Source organism: Bos indicus, chromosome 23, assembly GCF_029378745.1.
Source record: "Bos indicus isolate NIAB-ARS_2022 breed Sahiwal x Tharparkar chromosome 23, NIAB-ARS_B.indTharparkar_mat_pri_1.0, whole genome shotgun sequence".
Taxonomy (NCBI): Eukaryota; Metazoa; Chordata; class Mammalia; order Artiodactyla; family Bovidae; genus Bos; species Bos indicus.
The window spans coordinates 8,538,674-8,561,030 of record NC_091782.1 but is presented as its reverse complement, the minus strand read 5'-3'; the positions used below and the strand labels follow the sequence as shown (position 1 = coordinate 8,561,030).

General features: G+C 43.9%; 1 protein-coding gene across 3 annotated transcripts; it reads right to left on the bottom strand.

Annotated features, from left to right (window-relative positions):
• Positions 1-897: 897 nt before the first annotated feature.
• Positions 898-21,694, bottom strand: LOC109576545 (DLA class II histocompatibility antigen, DR-1 beta chain-like). Of its 3 annotated transcripts, none has more exons than XM_070777793.1 (5): positions 21,251-21,693; positions 15,435-15,704; positions 5,996-6,277; positions 5,174-5,276; positions 898-3,917 (listed from the first exon to the last, which is right to left on the bottom strand). In XM_070777793.1, the coding sequence occupies exons 1-5, from the start codon at positions 21,348-21,350 to the stop codon at positions 3,761-3,763; spliced, it is 912 nt and encodes a 303-aa protein (XP_070633894.1). In that variant the 5' UTR covers positions 21,351-21,693; the 3' UTR covers positions 898-3,760. The 3 variants fall into 3 exon arrangements, with proteins under 3 accessions (XP_070633894.1, XP_070633895.1, XP_019840738.2); XM_070777794.1 differs by having other exon boundaries at positions 899-3,831; positions 21,251-21,685; XM_019985179.2 differs by lacking the exons at positions 898-3,917; positions 5,174-5,276 and having other exon boundaries at positions 5,284-6,277; positions 21,251-21,694.
• Positions 21,695-22,357: the final 663 nt, after the last annotated feature.

Here is a 22,357-nt window from a genome sequence, read left to right as displayed (position 1 = left end):
TGATGAAAGTGAAAGAGGAGAGTGAAAAAGTTGGCTTAAAGCTCAATATTCAGAAAACAAAGATCATGGCATCTGGTCCCATCACTTCATGGGAAATAGATGGGGAAACAGTGGAAACAGTGTCAGACTCTATTTTTTTGGGCTCCAAAATCACTGCAGATGGTGATTGCAGCCAGGAAATTAAAAGACACTCCTTGGAAGAAAAGTTATGACCAATCTAGATAGCATATTCAAAAGCAGAGACATTACCTTGCCAACAAAGGTCCGTCTAGTCAAGGCTATGGTTTTTCCAGTAGTCATGTATGGATATGAGAGTTGGACTGTGAAGAAAGCTGAGCACCAAAGAATTGATGCTTTTGAACTGTGGTGTTGGAGAAGACTCTTGAGAGTCCCTTGAATGGCAAGGAGATCAAACCAGTCCATTCTGAAGGAAATAAGTCCTGGGTATTCTTTGGAAGGAATGATGCTGAAGCAGAAACTCCAGTACTTTGGCCACCTCATGCAAAGAGTTGACTCACTGGAAAAGACTCTGATGCTGGGAGGGATTGGGGGCAGGAGGAGAAGGGGACGACAGAGGATGAGATGGCTGGATGGCATCACTGACTTGATGGACATGAGTTTGAGTGAACTCCGGGAGTTGGTGATGGACAGGGAGGCCTGGCGTGATGCAATTCATGGGGTTGTAAATAGTCAGACACAACTGAGCAACTGAACTGAACTGAACTGATAGGGGCTCAACTTTCAAGACCTAATCACCCCCAAAGGCTCCACTTCCTAATACCATCACATTAAGGATCAGGTTTCAATAGACATATTTTGTAGAGGCACAAACATTCAGAACATAGCAGATATAGATGTGGATTTTATTGTTGTTGTCAATCACGCAACATTTGCACTCTTAATTTTAATGACTGTGTTAACTGCTCAGCTGTGTCTGACTTTTTGCGACCCCAGGGACTGTAGGCTGCCAAATCCCTCTGTCCATGGAATTTTCCAGGCAAGATTTCTAGAGTGGGTTGCCATTCCCTTCTCCAGGGTATCTTCCTGATCCAGAGATTGAACCCAGGACTCCTGCATTGCAGGCATATTCTTTACCATCTGAGCCATAGATACAACCAAGTTCATGATGTTACTAATAATATATGAGAGAATCCATTCTCACAGAATCTTCTAAATCCTTTATTTACAAAACCAGACTACAACATTTGCCAATTTGGGGGAGAAATATTTCATCATATCGCTATCTGAATTTACATGTTTTTGATTATTGGTGTGTTTCAGTAAATATCTTTTTTTTAATATATAAAAAAAACCTTTTTAATTCTGATTGCCAAATTATTTAAGGCAGGTATAAAAAAGGAAAGCATTCAATATACATTTTACATAAAATAAACTAGATTACAGCATAAAACAAGTAACCAGGCATTAAAGTCTCTCTTTTCTAAAACTGGATAATTGTAAACATTGAAAAACAAAAACAAAACCGCTGGACTATTCAAGTAACAGAACAATCACAAATGTCTCTGGTATGCAGGCTATTGGGTTATTTGCCATTCAAGATTATAAAAAATGGCCTTTGATATATTATCATCTGTAAATAGTCTAGATCTTTGACCAATTTTCTGTTGTTTATTTTTATTTATTTATAGATTTGTTGGCAATTTTAGATGATAAGAAAGTTAATCCAATTGTCAGCCTTATGTGTTACAAAGTTTTCCTGAGCTTTATTTCTTTAAAACTTATTTTATCCATGCAAATATATTTTTAATTTTTATTCAAAGACATATTTTTATTTATGTCTTCTAGGTCTTCTGTCTTGCTTAGGTAGACTCTTTCTTAAAAAAAAAGATTATTCTAACAAATCTTCTGAGGTGTAATTAGCTTACCACAATTTCATTCTTTCTACATGTACAATTTAATGTTTTAGTAAATTATAGATTTTTTTCCTTGTTTTAAATTTATTTTTTATTGAGGTAACATTAATTTAGGAGGAGAGGGGGATAACAGAGGATGGGATGGTTGGATGGCATCACCGACTCTATGGACATGAGTTTGAGTAAGCTCCGGGAGTTGCTGATGGACAGGGAAGCCTGGTGTGCTGCAGTCCATGGGGTCACAAAGAATCGGACATGACTGAGCAACTGAACTGAAATGAACATTAATTTATAGCACTATATAAGTTTTACATTAAAACCTTATATTTCTACTTCTGTGTACACTAGAGCATGCCAGAAATTTAGTTTCCATTCACCTTCATACAGTTGATGCCCTTTACCCATCTCACCCTCCTCCAAAGACTATGCAAACACTAACTCAGAAAGATATATGCATCCACGTGTTTATCACAGTAATATTTGCAATAGCAAAATATGGAAACAACCTAAGTGCCCACCCACAGATGAATGGATTAAAACAAGACGTGGTATGTGGTGTATACATATATATTTATACAGTGGAGTGCTGTCAGCCGTATAAAAGGTGAAGTCTTTCCATTTGCAACCACATGGATGGACCTTGAGGGTATGATGCCAAGTAAAATAAGTCAGATAGAGAAAGATATATATTGTATGACTTTACTCATAATATGTGGAATGCAAAAACAAGCAAAACAAAATAAATAAAACATATCAAACAAAAATAAATGCTTAGATACAATGAACAGAGAAGTGGTTACCAGTGGTGTGTTTTGATTGGCTGATTCAACCTATTTTCATTTAGGGTGATTACTGATAGATGAGGACACAATACTGTTATTTTATCTTTTGTTTTCTGATCTCTATTGCTTCCTTTTCCCTTGTGTTTCTATCTGCCATTTTAACTTGGTGGCTTTACAGTATGTCTTCTTCAATTCCCTTTTTTTAAAAAATGTTTTATATCTCTGCTCTAGATTTATGTTTTGTGGCCACCATGAAGTTCGTATAAAACATATCATAGATAAAATAGTCTTTTTTCCTGCTGATAGCATTTTATCTTCATTTACCTATTCGGCTTCTGTACTTTTTCCCTTCCCTTTTTGTATTTTTTATCTCAAAAGAGCGCCTTTTGTGTTGTGCTTATTCCCAAGTTGAAGTAGCTATAGTTATTTTTCTGCCCTTCTCCTCTTTAATCTTTATGCTATAAGAAAATGTTAAAAACTCTGTTCTGATTACAGAGTTGCAATTTTCTGCTTCTATGTGTCACCTTACTCAAATTTGTTGCTTTTGAAAAGTAGCTCTTTGGCTCCTTCCCCTTTTGCCCATTTCTGTTCCTGTCTAACCTTAAAGGAACTTAATTAGAGGAATGAGATCAATGAGCAGTTGAAACTGACTTCCGACTTAATGCTATCATGAATACACACCATGCCTTGTCTAACCTGTACGAAGATTCCACTCCCTTGTATTTAAAAAAATACATATAAAGAAATGTGGACGGATGGAGGCAGCAGGGGCAGAGAACAAAGAGGACCGGGAAAGAATGAAGATAAGGTACTGGGATCAATCTTGGAGACTTCTGGGTGCAGAGTAGGGGCCGAAGAAGCCACCCAGCACTTTTTCTGCAGGGTCATTCAACCCAGAGCAAATTAGATCCTGAGAAAGTACTCTCGTTTTGAGGAATGAACGCTGTACAGCAGAAATGAAAACAACACTGCAAATCAACCATATTTCAATAAAATTAACAAATAAAGACTGCCAGGCCAGCAGCCACCAGAGGGGCATCTCTTCGATTAAAAGCTCTAAAAGTAATAAAATAAGAGGCCCATGGTCTGAAGTAGGAAATCTTTTCAAGCTGCGAAAAAGCTGGGACAGAAGGTTCTCGTCCAAGTGTCACGGTCTCTGCTCCAGCTCAGGAGACCTGCAGGGGACAGAGGAGAGGGCTGTTTCCATACCACCGCTTCACGCTGCTTCTTCCCCTCTTCCTGGGGGCCTCCCCTGAGACCTCTGCAGTAAGAAGGCGGAAATCAGTCTTATGCTTCCCTGAACCACAGCTACCTCAGGCCATGGGCCTCTTATTTCATTATTTTTAGAGTTTTAATCGAAGAGATGTCCCTTTGGTGGCTGCTGGCCTGGCAGTCTTTATTTGTTAATTTTATTGAAATATAGTTGATTTACAGTGCTGTTTTCATTTCTGCTGTACAGCAAAGTGACCCAGTTATACACATATACACATTAAAATTTTACTTTTCATTTATTTATGGTTGCACTGGATCTTCGTTGCTGGGCACGGGCTTTCTCTAGTTGTGGCTGGTAGGCTTCTCACTGTGGTGGTTTCTCCTGTTGCAGAGCACAGGCTCTAGGGTGCATCGACACAGTAGCTGTGGCATACAGGCTTATTAGCCCTGTGGCATGTGGCATCTTAGTTCCCCAACCCTGGATTGAACCTGTGTCCCCTGCATTGGGAGGTAGCTTAACCACTGAAGCACCAGGGAAAACCCCACACACATACATTTAAAAAATGTTCTTTTCCATTACGGTTTATCTCTGGATATAGAGTTTCCTGTGCTGTACAGTAGGACCTTGGTGTTTATCCATCCTGTATATAATAGTTTGCATCTGCCAATCCCAGACTCCCAATCTCTCTCTTCTCCACCCCCTCCCCCTTGGCAAACACAAGTCTGTTCTCTTATTAACTGTGCAAAGCTTTACTGCAAACTGCCTAATCAGATCTCAGTCTTTCTCATTTTGTCTGTCGCCTCGCTTGTCATCACCACCACTGTTCCTGGGAGATCAAATCTCTCTCTAAAAGAGGATGAACAGGCATGACCTTGGCTGAAGCCCAGTGTCTCCTAGGAAAGGAGAGGGAGGAGGCACATTCCCAGGATACAGTTGTCTCAGCCCCTGACCACCCCCTGAGATTTCTTGCATCACGGAATACCAGGGTGGAGAGGGGAGCAGACCCTGGAACGCATATGACCTAGGAAGCTTCCATCACACAAATCCAGCATCATTTCATCAGTCTTAGTGTCTCTTCTTGCATTTGCTCCAGGATTTCCATCTGAGATCTCCATGCATGCTAACCCTTCTTTTATCTCTACAGGCCATCACCTCTTATATTTTACCCATAGGTACTTTCTGGATTTCTAGGGAAGTTGAGACCAACTAGGCAAATGTTGTATTCAGAGAACTTAATTGAGTAAAGCCATATTTCTTCCTCCAAACAATCTGCGGGCTGTCTCAGCTGCCAACAGGTCCCTTACCTCCTGATGTAGAAGAGCAGCCCCATCCCAAGGAAGAGCAGACCCAGAACACAGGCCCCGATTCCACTCAGCAACTTTTCTTGTGAAGATTTGTCCTGTGCCCCTGAGAAAAGAAGCCAGTTTCTGAGTGATTTTTATCCCAAATCCAACTTCTCTAATTGAAATTGGGGGGGGGGGGGGGAAGAAGCCTGCTCTGAAAAAACTGAAATAATTGGCCATTCCTAGAAAAGAGATGAAAATTCAAGCTGAGTTGCTACAAGGTTTGGGCAGTGACTCATTTAAGTATCCCAGCCCTGATAGAAGGCCACACATCTTCAACATCTGATGGATGTGTGCCTGGGACTGGATGAGGTGGGGAAGTCTGTCTTGGCTGACAGAGCTAATAAAAGGCAGAACTGGGACTGAACTTGGTCCTTGGAGCGGGTGTGCCCCTTCTCAGATCACAGTGAACAACTCAGGGTAAGAGTGTCTAAAGCACAAGCCCAACTTGACACAGGGGACTGGTGCCCAGGACTGAAGAGTGACCATGACCTGGGAAGTCACAGGAGGCTCAGAGAGAGATGTCATCTTCTCTGCTTGTTGGGCAGAACTGGCTCCCAAGGGGGCCCAGGCATTTACAGAAACCATCATGGGATATCTGCAAACTCTAGGAGGATCTCCACCACAGGACATCACAGGGCAACCCCAACAACCTCAGCTGAAGGAGAAGAGAACATGGAGCCCATGGACACTTGTGTGGGGAGAGGAGAATCCTGACACTCGGGGGTAAGCGGGCCCCCTCCGTGGTGGCTGAGAAACTTATGAGATCAGAGAGCTCCTCACTCCATTCCACTGTGACAGGGCTCATACGGCTGGGGTGCTCCACGTGGCAGGCATAGACCTCTCCACCCTGAGGAACTATTTCAAGCATCACCATGATCTGGAAGGTCCAGTCTCCATTAGGTATCAGGCCTGTGGAGACCACCCCGGCCTCCTTTTCCTGGCCATTCCGGAACCACCTGACCTCAATGTGGCCTGGGTAGAAACCATTCACAGAGCAGACCAGGAGGTTGTGGTGCCATAGGGGCCGACTCTTTACAGGATACACAGTCACGGTAGGCTGAACTAGGAGAGAAAACGCAGTGGGGGTTAGTGTGGGAGACAGACTAAGTCTCCTGACCAGACTGAAGCCTCGGATAGGCCAGGCTTCCCATGTGGCTTCAGAGGACATGGTGCCATGAATCTTGCTTGAATTTAACCCTAAAACCTCCAACCCCTATTAGAGTTGAGAGATGTTGAGGAAAATTGTGGGGTTTCTTTTCATAACTTGAAGGAGTTACTTATTGTTGAACTGCAGTATTTACACTTTTTGCAGGACACAGGTTATATTTATTAAAAGCGTGATTTCTGTAACTAGGCTCCCTGGGTTCAAATCCAGGCTCTGCTTCTATCTGGTTAATTCTGGAAGAGCTTTTAAATTACTTTGTGCTTCAACTTTCTTATCTCTAAGGAGGATAATGAAACAAACTTACCTCTTTGAGTTAGATGAGTCATATATAAGATGGGCCATCCTGGAATGTGAAGTCAAGTGGGCCTTAGAAAGCATCACTACGAACAAAGCTAGTGGAGGTGATGGAATTCCAGTTGAGCTATTCCAAATCCTGAAAGATGATGCTGGGAAAGTGCTGCACTCAATATGCCAGCAAAATTGGAAAACTCAGCAGTGGCCACAGGACTGGAAAAGGTCAGTTTTCATTCCAACCCCAAAGAAAGGCAATGCCAAAGAATGCTCAAACTACTGCACAATTGCACTCATCTCACAGGCTAGTAAAGTAATGCTCAAAATTCTCCAAGCCAGGCTTCAGCAATATGTGAACCGTGAACTTCCTGATGTTCAAGCTGGTTTTAGAAAAGGCAGAGGAACCAGAGATCAAATTGCCAACATCTGCTGGATCATTGAAAAAGCAAGAGAGTTCCAGAAAAACATCTATTTCTGCTTTATTGACTATGCCAAAGCCTTTGACTGTGTGGATCACAATAAACTGTGGAAAATTCTGAAAGAGATGGGAATACCAGACCACCTGATCTGCCTCTTGAGAGATTTGTATGCAGGTCAGGAAGCAACAGTTAGAACTGGACATGGAACAACATACTGGTTCCAAATAGGAAAAGGAGTTCATCAAGGCTGTATATTGTCACCCTGTTTATTTAACTTATATGCAGAGTACATCATGAGAAATGCTGGGCTGGAAGAAACACAAGCTGGAATCAAGATTGCCGGGAGAAATATCAATAACCTCAGATATGCAGATGACACCACCCTTATGGCAGAAAGTGAAGAGGAACTCAAAAGCCTCTTGATGAAAGTGAAAGAGGAGAGTGAAAAAGTTGGCTTAAAGCTCAACATTCAGAAAACAAAGATCATGGCATCTGGTCCCACCACTTCATGGGAAATAGATGGGGAAACAGTGGAAACAGTGTCAGACTTTATTTTTCTGGGCTCCAAAATCACTACAGATGGTGACTGCAGCCAGGAAATTAAAAGACGCTTACTCCTTGGAAGAAAAGTTATGACCAACCTAGATAGCATATTCAAAAGCAGAGACATTACTTTGCCAACAAAGATTCATCTAGTCAAGGCTATGGTTTTTCCTGTGGTCATGTATGGATATGAGAGTTGGACCGTGAAGAAAGCTGAGTGCCGAAGAATTGATGCTTTTGAACTGTGGTGTTGGAGAAGACTCTTGAGAGTCCCTTGGACTGCAAGGAGATCCAACCAGTCCATTCTGAAGATCTGCCCTGGGATTTCTTTGGAAGGAATGATGCTAAAGCTGAAACTCCAGTACTTTGGCCACCTCATGCGAAGAGTTGATTCATTGGAAAAGGCCCTGATGCTGGGAGGGATTGGGGGCAGGAGGAGAAGGGGACGACAGAGGATGAGATGGCTGGATGGCATCACAGACTTGATGGACGTGAGTCTGAGTGAACTCAGGGAGTTGGTGATGGACAGGGAGGCCTGGTGTGCTGCGATTCATGGGGTCGCAAAGAGTCGGACACGACTGAGCGACTGATCTGATCTGATCTGATATATAGAAAACTATAAAACACTGGCGAAAGAAATCAAAGAGGACACTAATAGATGGAGAAATATACCATGTTCGCGGATCAGAAGAATCAATATAGTGAAAATGAGTATACTATCCAAAGCAATCTATAGATTCAATGCAATCCCTATCAAGCTACCCATGGTATTTTTCACAGAGCTAGAACAAATAATTTCACAACTTGTATGGAAATACAAAAAACCTCAAATAGCCAAAGCAATCTTGAGAAAGAAGAATGGAACTGGAGGAATCAACCTGCCTGACTTCAGGCTCTATTACAAAGCCACAGTCATCAAGACGGTGTGGTACCGGCCCAAAGACAGAAATATAGTTTAATGGAACAAAATAGAAAGCCCAGGATAAATCCACACATTTATGGACACCTTATCTTTGACAAAGGAGGCAAGAATATACAATGGAGAAAAGACAATCTCTTTAACAGGTGGTGCTGGGGAAACTGGTCAACCACTTGTAAAAGAATGAAACTAGAACACTTTCTAACACCATACACAAAAATAAACTCAAAATGGATTAAAGATCTAAATGTATGACCAGAAACTATAAAACTCCTAGAGGAGAACCTAGGCAAAACATTCTCTGACATAAATCACAGCAGGATCCTCTATGACCCACCTCCCAGAATATTGGAAATAAAAGCAAAAATAAACAAATGGGACCTAATTAAAATTAAAAGCTTCTGCACAACAAATGAAACTATAAGCAAGGTGAAAAGATAGCCTTCAGAATGGGAGAAAATAATAGCAAATGAAGCAATGGACAAAGAATTAATCTCAAAAATATACAAGCAACTCCTACAGTTCAATTCCAGAAAAATAAACGACCCAATCAAAAAATGGACCAAAGAACTAAACAGACAGTTCTCCAAAGAAGACATACAGATGGCTAAAAAACACATGAAGAGATGCTCAACATCACTCGTTATCAGAGAAATGCAAATGAAAACCACAATGAGGTACCATTTCACGCCAGTCAGAATGGCTGCTATCCAAAGTCTACAAGCAATAAATGCTGGAGACGGTGTGGAGAAAAGGGAACCCTCTTACACTGTTGTTGGGAATGCAAACTAGTACAGCCACTATGGAGAACAGTGTGGAGATTCCTTAAAAAACTGGAAATAAAACTGCCATATGATCCAGCAATCCCACTGCTGGGCATACACAGTGAGGAAACCAGAAGTGAAAGAGACACGTGTACCCCAATGTTCATTGCAGCGCTGTTTATAATAGCCAGGACATGGAAACAACCTAGATGTCCATCAGCAGACGAATGGATAAGAAAGCTGTGGTACATATACACAATGGAGTATTACTCAGCCATTAAAAAGAATACATTTGAATCAGTTCTAATGAGGTGGATGAAACTGGAGCCCATTATACAGAGTGAAGTAAGCCAGAAAGAAAAACACCAATACAGTATACGAATGCATATATATGGAATTTAGAAAGATGGTAATGATAACCCTGTATGCAAGATAGCAAAAGAGACACAGATGTATAGAACAGTCTTTTGGATTCCGTGGGAGAGGGCGAGGGTGGGATGATTTGGGAGAATGGCATTGAAACATGTATATTATCATATGTGAAATGAATCACCAGTCCAGATTCAATGCATGATACAGGATGCTTGGGGCTGGTACACTGGGATGACCCAGAGAGATGGGATGGGGAAGGAGGTGGGAGGGGGGTTCAGGATGGGGAACACATGTACACCCATGGCGGATTCAAGTCAATGTATGGCAAAACCAATACAATATTGTAAAGTAATTAGCCTCCAATTAAAATAAATAAATTTATATTAAAAAAAAAAGATGGACTACTGCTGCTAAGTCACCTCAGTCATGTCCGACTCTGTGCGACCCCATAGATGGCAGCCCACCAGGCTCCCCCATCCCTGGGATTCTCCAGGCAAGAACACTGGAGTGGGTTGCCATTTCCTTCTCCAATGCAGGAAAGTGAAAAGTGAAAGTGAAGTCGCTCAGTCGTGTCTGACTTGTAGCGACCCCATGGACTGCAGCCTACCAGGCTCCTCCGTCCATGGGATTTTCCAGGCAAGAGTACTGGAGTGGGGTGCCATTGCCTTCTCCAAGATGGACTACTACTCAGCCATAAAAAAGAGCAAAATAATGCCATTTACAACAACACAGATGCCCCTAGAGATGATCATACTAAGTCAAGTCAGTCAGAAAGAGAAGGACAGATATCACATGCTGTCACTTATATGTGGAATCTAAAATACGACACAATGAACTTATTTACAAAACAGACACATGGTCGCAGAGAACAGACCTGTAGTTGCCAAGGGGGATGTGCTTGGGGGAGGGATGGAGCGGGAGTCTGGGGTTGGTAGATGAAAGTTATTATATACAGAACAGATAAACAACATGGTCCCACTGTATAGCACAGAGAACTAGATTCAGTATCCTATGATAAAGCATAATGGAAAAGAGTATTAAAAGAAGAATGTTTGTAACTGAATCACTTTGCTGTACAGCAGAGATTAACACAACATTGTAAATCAACTATACTTAAATAAAAAATATTGACCATCATATTTAAAAACAAAAAGACTTGATAGACCTAAGCTATGTTAAGAAACGGCTGGAGGAATTCCCTGGTGGTCCAGTGGTTAGGACTCTGCACTCTCCCTGCCAAGGGGCTGGTTCAACCCCTGATCGAGGAACTAAAGTCCCACAGGTTGTGTGGAGTGGCCAAAAAAAGGCTGGAACTTAGTGCTCAATATATGTTAGTTACTCATTGAATTTTTTTTTTTTGCTATGAAAGAGAATATGATTCAAATCTTCAGGATAAATGAGAGAGCAGCAGTGGGGTTGGTAGAGATGTAGAGCTGCATGGAACCTGTTCTTCCCCTGAGCAGCAGAGACGGACCACAGAGGTCATTCTCCACGAGGGGCGTCTCAAGGAAAACATGAGTCCTGCACAGGAAAAGCAACACGGAGAGTTCATCATTTTAAAAGTTGTTATAGCTTTATACTCAGCTGATGAATCTCTCCCTTTGTCTCCCTTTTTCCAAAAAAAGTCACAGTGGGATCTCACCAGACAGTTAATCCGCCTGTGCCTTGATTTTCGACTTATTCTTCTCTAAAGCTGTGAGAAATACACTTATGTCATTTTTAACATAACAGTTTATGATAGTTTATTATAGTAGTCTGACCTGATTACAGCTGTCTGACATTATACAGATGGCAGAGTAGAAGGGCGTGAGCTCATCTTTTCCTGCGAGAACACCAAAATCGCAACTAGCGGCTGAACAAGGCTACTGACAGCAGGATGTTGGAACCCACCAAAGAAAAGATACCCCATGTCCAAGGACAAAGGAGAAGCCACAACGAGATGGTAGGAGGGGCTCAATCAGAGGCTCTTGGAGGGTACAAACAAAACTTGTCCACACCAGGACCCAGGGAAAGGAGCAGTGACCCCACAAGACACTGAGCCAGCCCTGCCTGTGAGTGTTTGAGGGTCTCCTGCAGAGGCACAGGTCAGCAGTGGCCTCCCACAGGGGCAGGGGCTCTGGCAGCAGCAGTCCCGGGAGGAGTGGTGTGTGGCTTACGACCACTTGGAGGAGGCTTACGTCCATTAGGCCTATCCTTGGAGCCGATAGCCCTAGCTCAGAGACTGCAGAGTCCAGGACTGGGCTGCCTCAGGGAGCGAGCACAGCCCCAGCCATTAGCAGTAAACTGGATTAAAGACTTACTGAGCATGACCCTACCCATCAGAGCAAGACCCAGTTTTCCCCACAGCCAGTCTCTTCCATCAGGGAGCTTGCACAAGCCTCTTATCACCATGCATCAGAGCTCAGACAGAATAAAAACTATAAACTCAGAAAACTAACCAAAATGATCACATGGATTTCAGCCTGTGTAAGCCAATGAAACTGTGAGCCATGCCGTGCAAGGCCACCCAAGACAGATGGGCCATGGTGGAGTCCTGACAAAACATGGTCCACTGGAGAAGGGAATGGCAAACCAGTTAAGCATTCTTGCCTTGAGAACCCCATGAACAGTATGAAAAGTCAGAAAGAATGACACTGAAAGATGAGCCCCCCAGGTCAGAAGGTGTCCAGTATGCTACTGAGGAAGAGCAGAGAAACAGCTCCAAACTGTGGTGCTAAAAAAGACTCTTGAGACTCCTTGGAGAGCAAGGAGATCAAACCAGTCCATCCTAAAAGAAATCAACCATGAATTCTCATTGGAAGGACTGATGCTGAAGCTGAAGCTCCAATACTTTGGCCACCTGATGTGAACAGTTGGCTTGTTGGAAAAGATGCTGATGCTGGGAAAGACTGAAGCCAGGAGAAGGAGGTGACAGAGGATGAGATGGTTGGACAGCATCATTGACTCAATGGACATGAGTTTGAGCAAACTCTGGGAGATGGTGAAGGACAGAGAAGCCTGGTGTGCAGCAGTCCAGAAGGTCACAAAGAGTTGGACATGACTGAGTGACTGAATGGAGAAGGCAATGGCACCCAACTCCAGTACTCTTGCCTGGAAAATCCCATAGATGGAGGAGCCTGGTGGGCTGCAGACCATGGGGTCGCAAAGAGTCGGACACAACTGAGAGACTTCACTTTCACTTTTCCCTTTCATGCATTGGAGAAGGAAATGGCAACCCACTCCAGTGTTCTTGCCTGGAGAATCCCAGGGATGGGGGAGCCTGATGGGCCGCCGTCTATGGGGTCGCACAGAGTTGGACACGACTGAAGTGACTTAGCAGCAGCAGCAGCAGCAGCAGCAGCAGCAGCAGAGTGACTGAAGACAACAATGTTTGGAATTGTTATCATTTTAGAATTCTCTCTCCTAAACTGACATTTGTGATCAGAGTATGGCCTGGGACTCAATATCTGAAACAACCTCTAACACTATCAAAGTGAAAGTGAAGCTGCTCATTCGTGTCCGACTCTTTGCGACCCCGTGGACTGTAGCCTACCAGGCTCCTCAGTCCATGGAATTTTCCAGGCGAGAGTACTGGAGTGGGTTGCCATTTCCTTCTCTAACACTATCAGGCCCTAGGTAAATACAATTATTTTAAAAGAAAGGAGAAGTGGGGGATGCATTTGTACAGAACCACAAAATAGTAGATTTAAGATCGACGGTAAACCATTAGTCACAATTTTGCTGTTTCTATTTCAGTAAATAAAAACTGTTAAACTCTTAACATGGAAAATATTAAACAGAATCTAATAGAAACTGCAAACTGGAGAAAATGTTGACTCAAAATGTTAATAATCTTACTGCATAGAGAAGCCATAAAATTACTGAGAAAAACACATGGACCCCAGCAATAACAGATTAATAGATAGTGTTTGGAGCAGTCGTTACAACTGGCAAAAAAAAAAAAAAAAAAGTGATAAAAGAGAACTTTAGAAATAAAAGAAATATAAGTTAAAAACAATAAGATATAAATTTCCAACTAAATGGCAATATGGAAAATAAAATTTACAATGGGGAGTGCCAGATAAATTGTTTACAACCATACAAAGGGTTAATATGTAACTACCTAAGTACTATTAGCATTATAAACATGGTAATATTAGTATGTTAATATTAAATAACAAAATTATATCCAAAAGTTGGCTTCACAATCATTTCAAATATGTAAACATGTACATACCAAGAAAGCAAAAAAGTAGTCAGAAATTTAGAACTAAAAGCAGCTTCAGAAAGGTCAGAGGGGTGTGGGAGGTTCCTCTCCACTGCACCCCTAGAAATTAGTGCCCCCACTAATTTATTCTCAACGCAACACTCCTGCACACAGACGCCAGCACACTTACTGCGGAGCGTTCAGCAGTGAGGGGTGTGCCCAGAGTAGATGGAGCTCTTCTCACAGTCTCACAGTCCTTTACATTCCTCAGCTCCCTCAAACCACGGACACCTCGAGGCCCCTTCCCGAATCTCTGCCCCCACTTCAGCCAGCCTTCCCCTCCACCCCCGCCCCAGCCCTCCCTGGACGGCAGGAGGCCCAGACCCCCGTCCCCCACATCTGTCTTCCCACCTCGCCCCTCTCTCCCCGTCTCAGACCCCGGTCCACTCCCCACCATATACCCTCTCTCCGCCCACCGCATACTGACAAAATCGCACACTAGCTTTCTGACAGCAGGCTCTCACACGGGGACCCTCGTAGCCTGCACTGTCCTCCCCAATCTTACTCACTCACTGGACTCAGTCTAGCTCCGTCTCTCTCTCTGTCTCTCTGTCCGTGTCTCTGTCTCTGCCTGTCTGTTTGTGTCTCTCTCCATCTCTGTCTCTCTGTGTCTCTCTGTCTCTGTCTCTCCATCTCTCTCTGTGTCTCTCTATCTCTGTCTCTCTCGGTCTCTCTGTGTCTCTGCCTGTCTGTCTCTGTCTCTCTCTCTCCATCTCTGTCTCTCTGTGTCTCTCTGTCTCTGTCTCTCCATCTCTCTCTGTGTCTCTCTGTCTCTGTCTCTCCATCTCTCTCTGTGTCTCTCTGTCTCTGTCTCTGCATCTCTCTCTGTGTCTCTCTGTCTCTGTCTCTCCATCTCTGTCTCTCCATCTCTCTCTGTGTCTCTCTGTCTCTGTCTCTCCATCTCTGTCTCTCCATCTCTCTCTGTGTCTCTCTGTCTCTGTCTCTCTATCTCTGTCTCTCTCGGTCTCTCTGTGTCTCTGCCTGTCTGTCTCTGTCTCTCTCTCTCCATCTCTGTCTCTCTGTGTCTCTCTGTTTCCATCTCTGTCTGTGTCTCTGTCTCTTTCTCTCTGTGTCTCTCTGTCTCTCTATCTCTCTCTGTGTCTGTCTCTCTATCTCCACCTGTCTCTCTATTTCCATCTCTCTCTGTCTCTCTCTGTCTCTCTGTGTCCCCGTCTCTCTGTGTCTCTGTCTCTCTCGGTCTCTGTGTCTCTGTCTATCTCCGTCTCTCTCTGTCTCTCTATCTCTCTCTGTGTCTCTGTCTCTCTATCTCCACCTGTCTCTCTATCTCCGTCTCTCTCTGTCTCTCTCTGTCTCTCTGTGTCCCTGTCTCTCTCTCTCTCTGTCTCTCTCGGTCTCTGTGTCTCTGTCTATCTCCGTCTCTCTCTGTCTCTCTATCTCCACCTCTGTCTCTCTGTCTCCGTCTCTGTCTCTCCGTCTCTGTCTCGGTCGCTCTCACACTCCCCTCCCCTGCACTGACCTCTCACCCCCACCCCGTCTCACCTCTCCTCTGCACCGTGCGGCTTGCAAAGAACTCGTAGTTGCTGGCGCAGAAGGCGTGCACGGCGGCGCGGGCCCGCTGCAGGGCCTGGGGCCAGCGGTTCCAGCGCTCGGCCGCCGGCCGCCCCATCTCGGTCCGCGCCCGGTACTCGCCCACGAGGCTGTCGAACTGCACCTGCTCCTCGCGGTTGTAGATGTACCTGTCTAGGAAGCGCACCTGCTGCGTGCCGTTGGAGAAGTGACACTCGGACTTGCCCTGCACCATGAAGAATGCTGTGGGGAGGGGAGTGCCCTGGTGACCGGGCGCCCGGCGCCGCGGGGCAGCGGGGACCCCCAAGGGCTCCCCCGGGCCCTCGGAGCCCGGGTCCGTCCTCCCCCGCCAGCCGCGCAGGGAAGACGAGCTCTGCCCCTGAGCCAATCGGGCTCCACTTGGCCACCAGGCTCGCCTGGCCGTCGCCAAGTGTGGCCTGGTCGGGGTCCCCACCACCACCTCCTCCTGGGACCCTCCACCGCAGAGACACTAGCGCTGAGTCTCCGCACGACCTCTGCCACAACACGGCCGCCCCCTTGCTCTTGTGAGTGCTTGGTCAGGACTGCCCGCCTGCCAAACCCTCGCTGCCCCTGAGATGCCAGGAATCGGGAAACGGGCACCGTCCCTCTATTCGTGGAGCTTGAAATTTAGTGAAAGTGATGGACGGAAGCCAAATGCACACATTTATACAGGAATGAGAAATGTCAGGATACCAGGGTGGGGATCTGTGAATGATGGGAGGACCTAAGTTAGGTTAGAGCTCAGAGGCATGGTCTCTGAAGACACTTAGGGAAGTGGCTGGGAGCTCGAGGAAGAGTGTGTGTGTGTAGGGGAAAAAGAGAGACACATTTTAAGTAGAAATGTGGAAAAGAAGTAGAAGTGTGGAAAAGCTGAAAGAACTGATGGACTTCCTCAAGAAGACAGTTCACTGAAGCACAAAAAAAGTGAGAAAAAGGAGGCTAAAAGATGAGACTGGAGAAGTTACATGGAACCAGGTGCTTGTAGGCAATATTAGGATTTTGACTTTATGCTAAATGTGATGAAAACTATTGATGGGTTATAGGAGATTAAAATCGCAAGCCCAGGACTGGTCCACCATTCCTTTTCCAAGTCTGGACAGCTCAGAAAGCCAGATTTTCTAAACATTTGGTGGCAAGATTCATTTGGCAATTCTGACCTGCTGACGGAAAGGGTCAGCTGGATCTCAGGGCTCTTATTGGTTACCCATGGTTCTGTAGCTTCATTGTGTGTAAAGATACAGAGATACAAATATACACATACATACCATACGAGTGTATATGGTTTTTAATTTTTGGGTCTTTTCTTAAATTGCAGTATCATTGATTTACAATATTATATCAGTTCCAGGTGTACAACACAGTGATTCAATACTTTTATAGATTATACTCCATTTAAAGTTATTACAAGATAATGGCTATATTCTGTGCTGTACTATAAGTCTTTGTTGCTTATTTATTTTATACATAGTACTTTGAATCTCTTAATACCATACCCTTGTCTCATTCTTCCTGCCTTCCGGTTCCCCACTGGTAGCCACTAGTTCACACTTTGTGTCTCTGTTTCTGTTTTGTCATATACATTTGTTTGCTTTATGTTTTAGATTCCACTTATAAGTGATAACAGAGTATTTGACTTTTTCTGTCTGACTTATTCCACTAATCTTAATACTCTCTAGGTCCATCCATATTGTTGCAAATTGTAGAATTTCATTCTTTTTTATGACTGAGTCATATTCCATTGTATATGTACCACATTTTTATCCATTCATCTGTCAATGGACACAAGTTGCTTCCACATTTTGGGTATTGTAAATAATGCTGCAGTGAATGAACATTGGGATGCATGTTCTGTGGGGTGCAACATTGGGATGCATGAACCCCTGCAATCTAATCGCCATGTGGTAGCTAGAATTATTTAAAAAAAAATAAATACAGGGCAGTAGTTTAGTGGCTAAGACTCTGAGCTTCCCATGCACAGGGCCAGTGTTCACTCCTTGGTTAGAGAACTAGATCCCACGTGCCACAACTAAAATCCCACATGCTGCCACTAAAAAAAAAAAAGATCATGCATGCTACAACTACAGATCTGCATAGCACAACAAAGATCGAAGATCCCGTGTGCCACAACTAAGATCCAAGGCAGCCAAATAAATAAATAAATATTTTAAAAAATATACAAATGGACTTACTTTGTAACTTCCCTTAGTAGCTTCACGTATCTCTATAAATAAAAGTCAAATTTCTCATCATAGCCATTGGGGCCTAACGTGATTTGGCTCCTGACTTTCTCTCCAACCTCACCTTATTCTACTCCCCCACCTGCTTTATCTGTTTCAGCTGCTTGAACCTTCTTTCTGTCCCTTGAACACGGCAAACATCTTCCCACATTTCTACCTTTCCCTTGGTCCCTGGAGTATTTGTCCCTCAGATCTTTCTCATGATTGTTTTCTTCTCATCATTTATTGGATGTCACTTTCTCAGGAAAAGCCCCCTAGACACTTGCACTGAAGTCAGGTGAATACTATATATATATATATATATATATATATATATATATATATATATAAAATATGTGGCTCAGACAGTAAAGAATCTGCCTGCAATGCAGCAGACCTGTGTTTGATCCCTCCAGGGTCTGGAATATCCCCTGGAGAAGGGAATGGCGACCCACTCCAGTATTCTTGCCTGGAGAATTCCATGGACAGAGGAGCCTGGTGGGCTACAGTCCATAGTGTCACAAAGAGTCGGACACGCTAACAGTCACTCATCACATATAATATACACATATAAACAGCATCTACTACTGTTTCAAATGTTTTTCTTGGTTCAGTGTTTATTGGGTTGTTGTCTTTCTTGTCATTAGGTAACTTCCACAATCATAATGGACTTCTCTGTATTATTCAAATAGAATTCACTGAGCCTAGTACTTAATAGTTGCTCAAAAAAGTATTTGTCATTTATGGTTTGGGGAACTAATCTTTGTGGGGCTTCTGGAAAGCAGGAAGGGGCTCCCACTCCAACACAGTTTTGAAATCATGACACCTTAATTCCCCAGGGTCGAACCTGTGCCCCCTGCAGTGCAAGGTGGAGTCTTAACCACCGGACCACTGGGGAAGACTCTATACCTTATGTCTCTTCTATATCCTGTGAGAAATTAAGACTAACTTCCTCTTTCTCTTCTTTCTACTGTAAAGAAACATTCACAGGTGATTTTAAGAGACAGGCAACATTTTATGAAGTTTCATCTCATCCAATGGGTCTGTTATAGTGCTGAAGGTTTGTGCAAACTTTGGGAATTTTCAGTAATGGTGATAACATGGTTGGGGAAAGGATACAGAAAAATGGAGGGAGATGGCTGATTATGGAAAACTGTTGGCATGAGGAATGAACATATGAAAATTGGGCTCAAGACTCCAAGAGGTAATGAGTTCCCTTGACTTCCTTATTGGCTTTCAGCCCCGTGGGATGGAAACAGCCTTGACATTCTCAGTATCCTGCTCAGGGTATATGGTTTGAACCATATGAAATGGCTGATATGTGACTATTTTGAATTTATAAAAATATAATTTAATATGGTCTGTTCTATACCAGGATTCCCAGGTGGCACTAGTGGTAAAGAACCCACCTGCCAATGCAAGACACGTAAGAGATGCAGGTTTGATTCCTGGTTGGGAAGATCCCCTGGAAGAGGGCATGGCAATCCACTCCAGTATTCTCGCCTGGAGAACCCCCTGGACAGAGGAGCCTAGTGGGCTATGGTCTATAGGATCGCAACGGAGCGACTGAAGACACACACTCGCATTCTATATTAGTTGAATCTCTTCTTGTGGGTTCAGGCCAGATCAAGAGGTGATGTAGCAGAAACTGAGAGGCTAGAAAGGTTCAAAATAGTCACGATAAGCACTGGCCTGTGCCAGGTTTTCAGTTCTTCTTGAGTTCTTTAAGGCATCACAGAATGCCCCTTAGATGCTCCTTAACTACAGGGTCATTCCGAGTACTGAGGATTCCCACTTTAGTTCCAGAGTGCTTTATACCGCAGGAGAAACAAGAGAAAACTAACCCCAACTTGTGCCAGAGAACCTCCAGTCCAGGGACACAGGCCTTATAAACCATGGGGTTTAGGGAGAAAGAAAAGGAGACAATAGATAACCAATAAGGACCTACTGTATAGCACAGAGGATGCTACTTAATATTTTGTAATAACCTAAAGGGGAAAAGAATCTGAAAAAGAATATACATACTCTATATTATACTATAAGAATATATATACTATATATATAAAAGAATATACATACTACATATATATGTAACTGAATTGCTGTGCTGTATACCTGAAACCAACTCAATATTGTAAATCAACTATGAAAAAGTGAAAGTGTTAGTTGCTCTGTTGTGTCCGACTCTTTGAAACCCCATGGACTGAAGCCTGCCAGGCTTCTCTGTCCATGGAATTCTCTAAGCAGGAATACTGGAGTGGGTTGCTATTCCCTTCTCCAGGGGATCTTCCTGACCCAGGGGATCGAAGCAAGATCTCTTGCACTGCAGGCAGATTCTTTACCGTCTGAGCCGCCAGGAGAGCCCAGCACATATGTATCATGTATACGTATGTATAACTGAGTTGCTGTGCTGTACACCAGAAGCTGACCCAATATTGTAAATCAACGATACTTCAATTGAAAAAAAGAGGAGACAGTGGGGAGGCCACTTGGAACATCCTCACATAGAACATCCTCACATACTGGGAAGAAGAAGCAGGGTCACAGATCCTTTGGAGGACACAAGAAGGGTCTTCCAGAAGAGGTCTTTCTAATTCCTTTTGCATCCCCTTAACGTTTTCAGAGGATCGTTCCCATTTTCTGGCATAGCTTAATAGAATAAACAGAATCACGGACGGGAATTATTTTGAAATTACTCATAATCATTTTGGAGAGGGCAATGGCACCCCACTCCAGTGCTCTTGCCTGGGAAATCCCATGGACTGAGGAGCCTGGTGGGCTGCAGTCCATGGGGTCGCTAGGAGTCGGACACGACTGAGCGACTTCACTTTCACTTTTCAGTTTCACGCATTGGAGAAGGAAATGGCAGCCCACTCCAGTGTTCTTGCCTGGAGAGTCCCAGGGACCGGGGAGCCTGGTGGGGTGCTGTCTATGGGGTCGCATAGAGTCAGACACGACTGAAACGACTTAGCAGCAGCAGCATAAACATTTTGAATTATTTTGGAAATCACTTCTAAATCCTCTCAAAAACCTGAGGGAATGGGATGCGAGACTGGAGAGGTTTTATTAGAAGAGAGTTGAGAAGAAATATACATGTATATGAAGGCTCCTTGGGCAGGTCTCCTAAAGAGGGCAAGTATCCAGGCACCTTTTGTTTGCAGAAGGAATCGAGGATTCATATGATAAAGATAGGGCTTCCCAGGTGGCTCAATGGATAAAGAATCCACCTGCGATGCAGGAAATGCAGAAGACTTAAGTTCGATCCTTGGGTTGTGAAGATCCCCTGGAGGAGGGCATGGCAACCCACTCCAGTACTCCTGCTTGGAGAATATCTCACGGATAGAGGAGCCTGGCGGGCTACAATCCATGGGGTTGCAAAGAGTTAGACACGACTGAAGTGACTGAGCCTGCATGCAAGCACTCATGATAAAGATAAGTAGTCACTGGAGAGGATGCTGATTTTTGAGGGATGTGGCCTGGACACAGAGGTAAAGCTAACTCCCTCCCTCTCCCTCCCTCCACAGCAGCTCACCATCCAAGGTGTGCACTTACTTCGGGTGTTCCCAGCCCAAGCCAGGAGAGGGCTCAGCACCATCAGTATCACTGGCAGAATTACTGTCCAGGAGCCTGGGGGGAACCAAAGGCACACCATGCAGGAGAACAGAAGAAGGCAAAGTGCAGGGGAGCAGAAAAATCTCGGTGAGGACTAAGGCCCCCCTCCACCCACATCTCAAATATTACCAACCTAGGAACTCATTGCTCTATTCCTGGATTGGGTCGGCTCAGTTTGGGAAAGCCAATCAGATTCATCCGCGGATAACATCATCAGTTGCTGGTCAGATATTCAGTATGCAGTTCCTCTTTTGAAACCTTAGGATTGTTTTAATTTTGTGCTTTATAAGTTTGATCCGTTTGTAGTTGTAGCATTTTAATTGGGGCCCTATCGTGAGCCAGCTCTGCTGGTCAGTGATGGTCACCTAAGTTTTTCAGGATCATCTCCCAGCGCTGCCTCTACCGTCAGTGGCACCTCTAGAATACACATAAGAGAAAGCCGCTTATAGAGAGCGATCTGTGTGCAACGGAGGGTCTTGAAGGTACCTTTGCAGACTGTGTAACTAATAGTGTAACAGGGTCCATGTCCTAATCTCATCCTGCAGGGGCTCAGAGATAGGTCTCAAACCAGCAACTCTGCTTTAGAATAATCAGTATTTTATGTGAAAAAGTGATTAATCCCTTCCTCCTGGTTCCCATTTTTGACTCTCCTCTTTCTACTGGGGACATGTCCCCTTCTCTTGCTTTACCCGAAGGAAAGATACAAGCATGTTGCTCAGAACACATTGTAGAGTGTTCAGTAAACAGAACCCTATGAAAAAAACTATGAATTACCTCCTTTGATGCAATCATATGATTTAAATATATCATTCTACTTTTAGATTAATGATTACATCTTATATTAATATATGCAGTATCTGTGATTCAGAATGGACTTTAAAGGAAAGCTGTCTATCTAAAGTTCTGCATTAATTCTTATTCTACCACAATTCTGATGAACAGTCCATCTTTACATGCTTTAATGTATCTAGTGACAGGAAACTCACCATGCTGCCATAAAAATGACTAGAACTGGTACTTTCCTGATGGTCCAGTGGCTAAGACTCC

Coding starts and splice junctions, on each gene's coding strand:
- LOC109576545 (XM_070777793.1), bottom strand. CDS start 21,350: ATGGTGTGCCTTTGGTTCCCCCCAGGCTCCTGGACAGTAATTCTGCCA. Junction 15,705..21,250: donor TTGGGCTGGGAACACCCGAA/GTAAGTGCACAC, acceptor CCCTCCCCACAG/CATTCTTCATGGTGCAGGGC. Junction 6,278..15,434: donor CCGCACGGTGCAGAGGAGAG/GTGAGACGGGGT, acceptor TTTCTCTCCTAG/TTCAGCCTACCGTGACTGTG.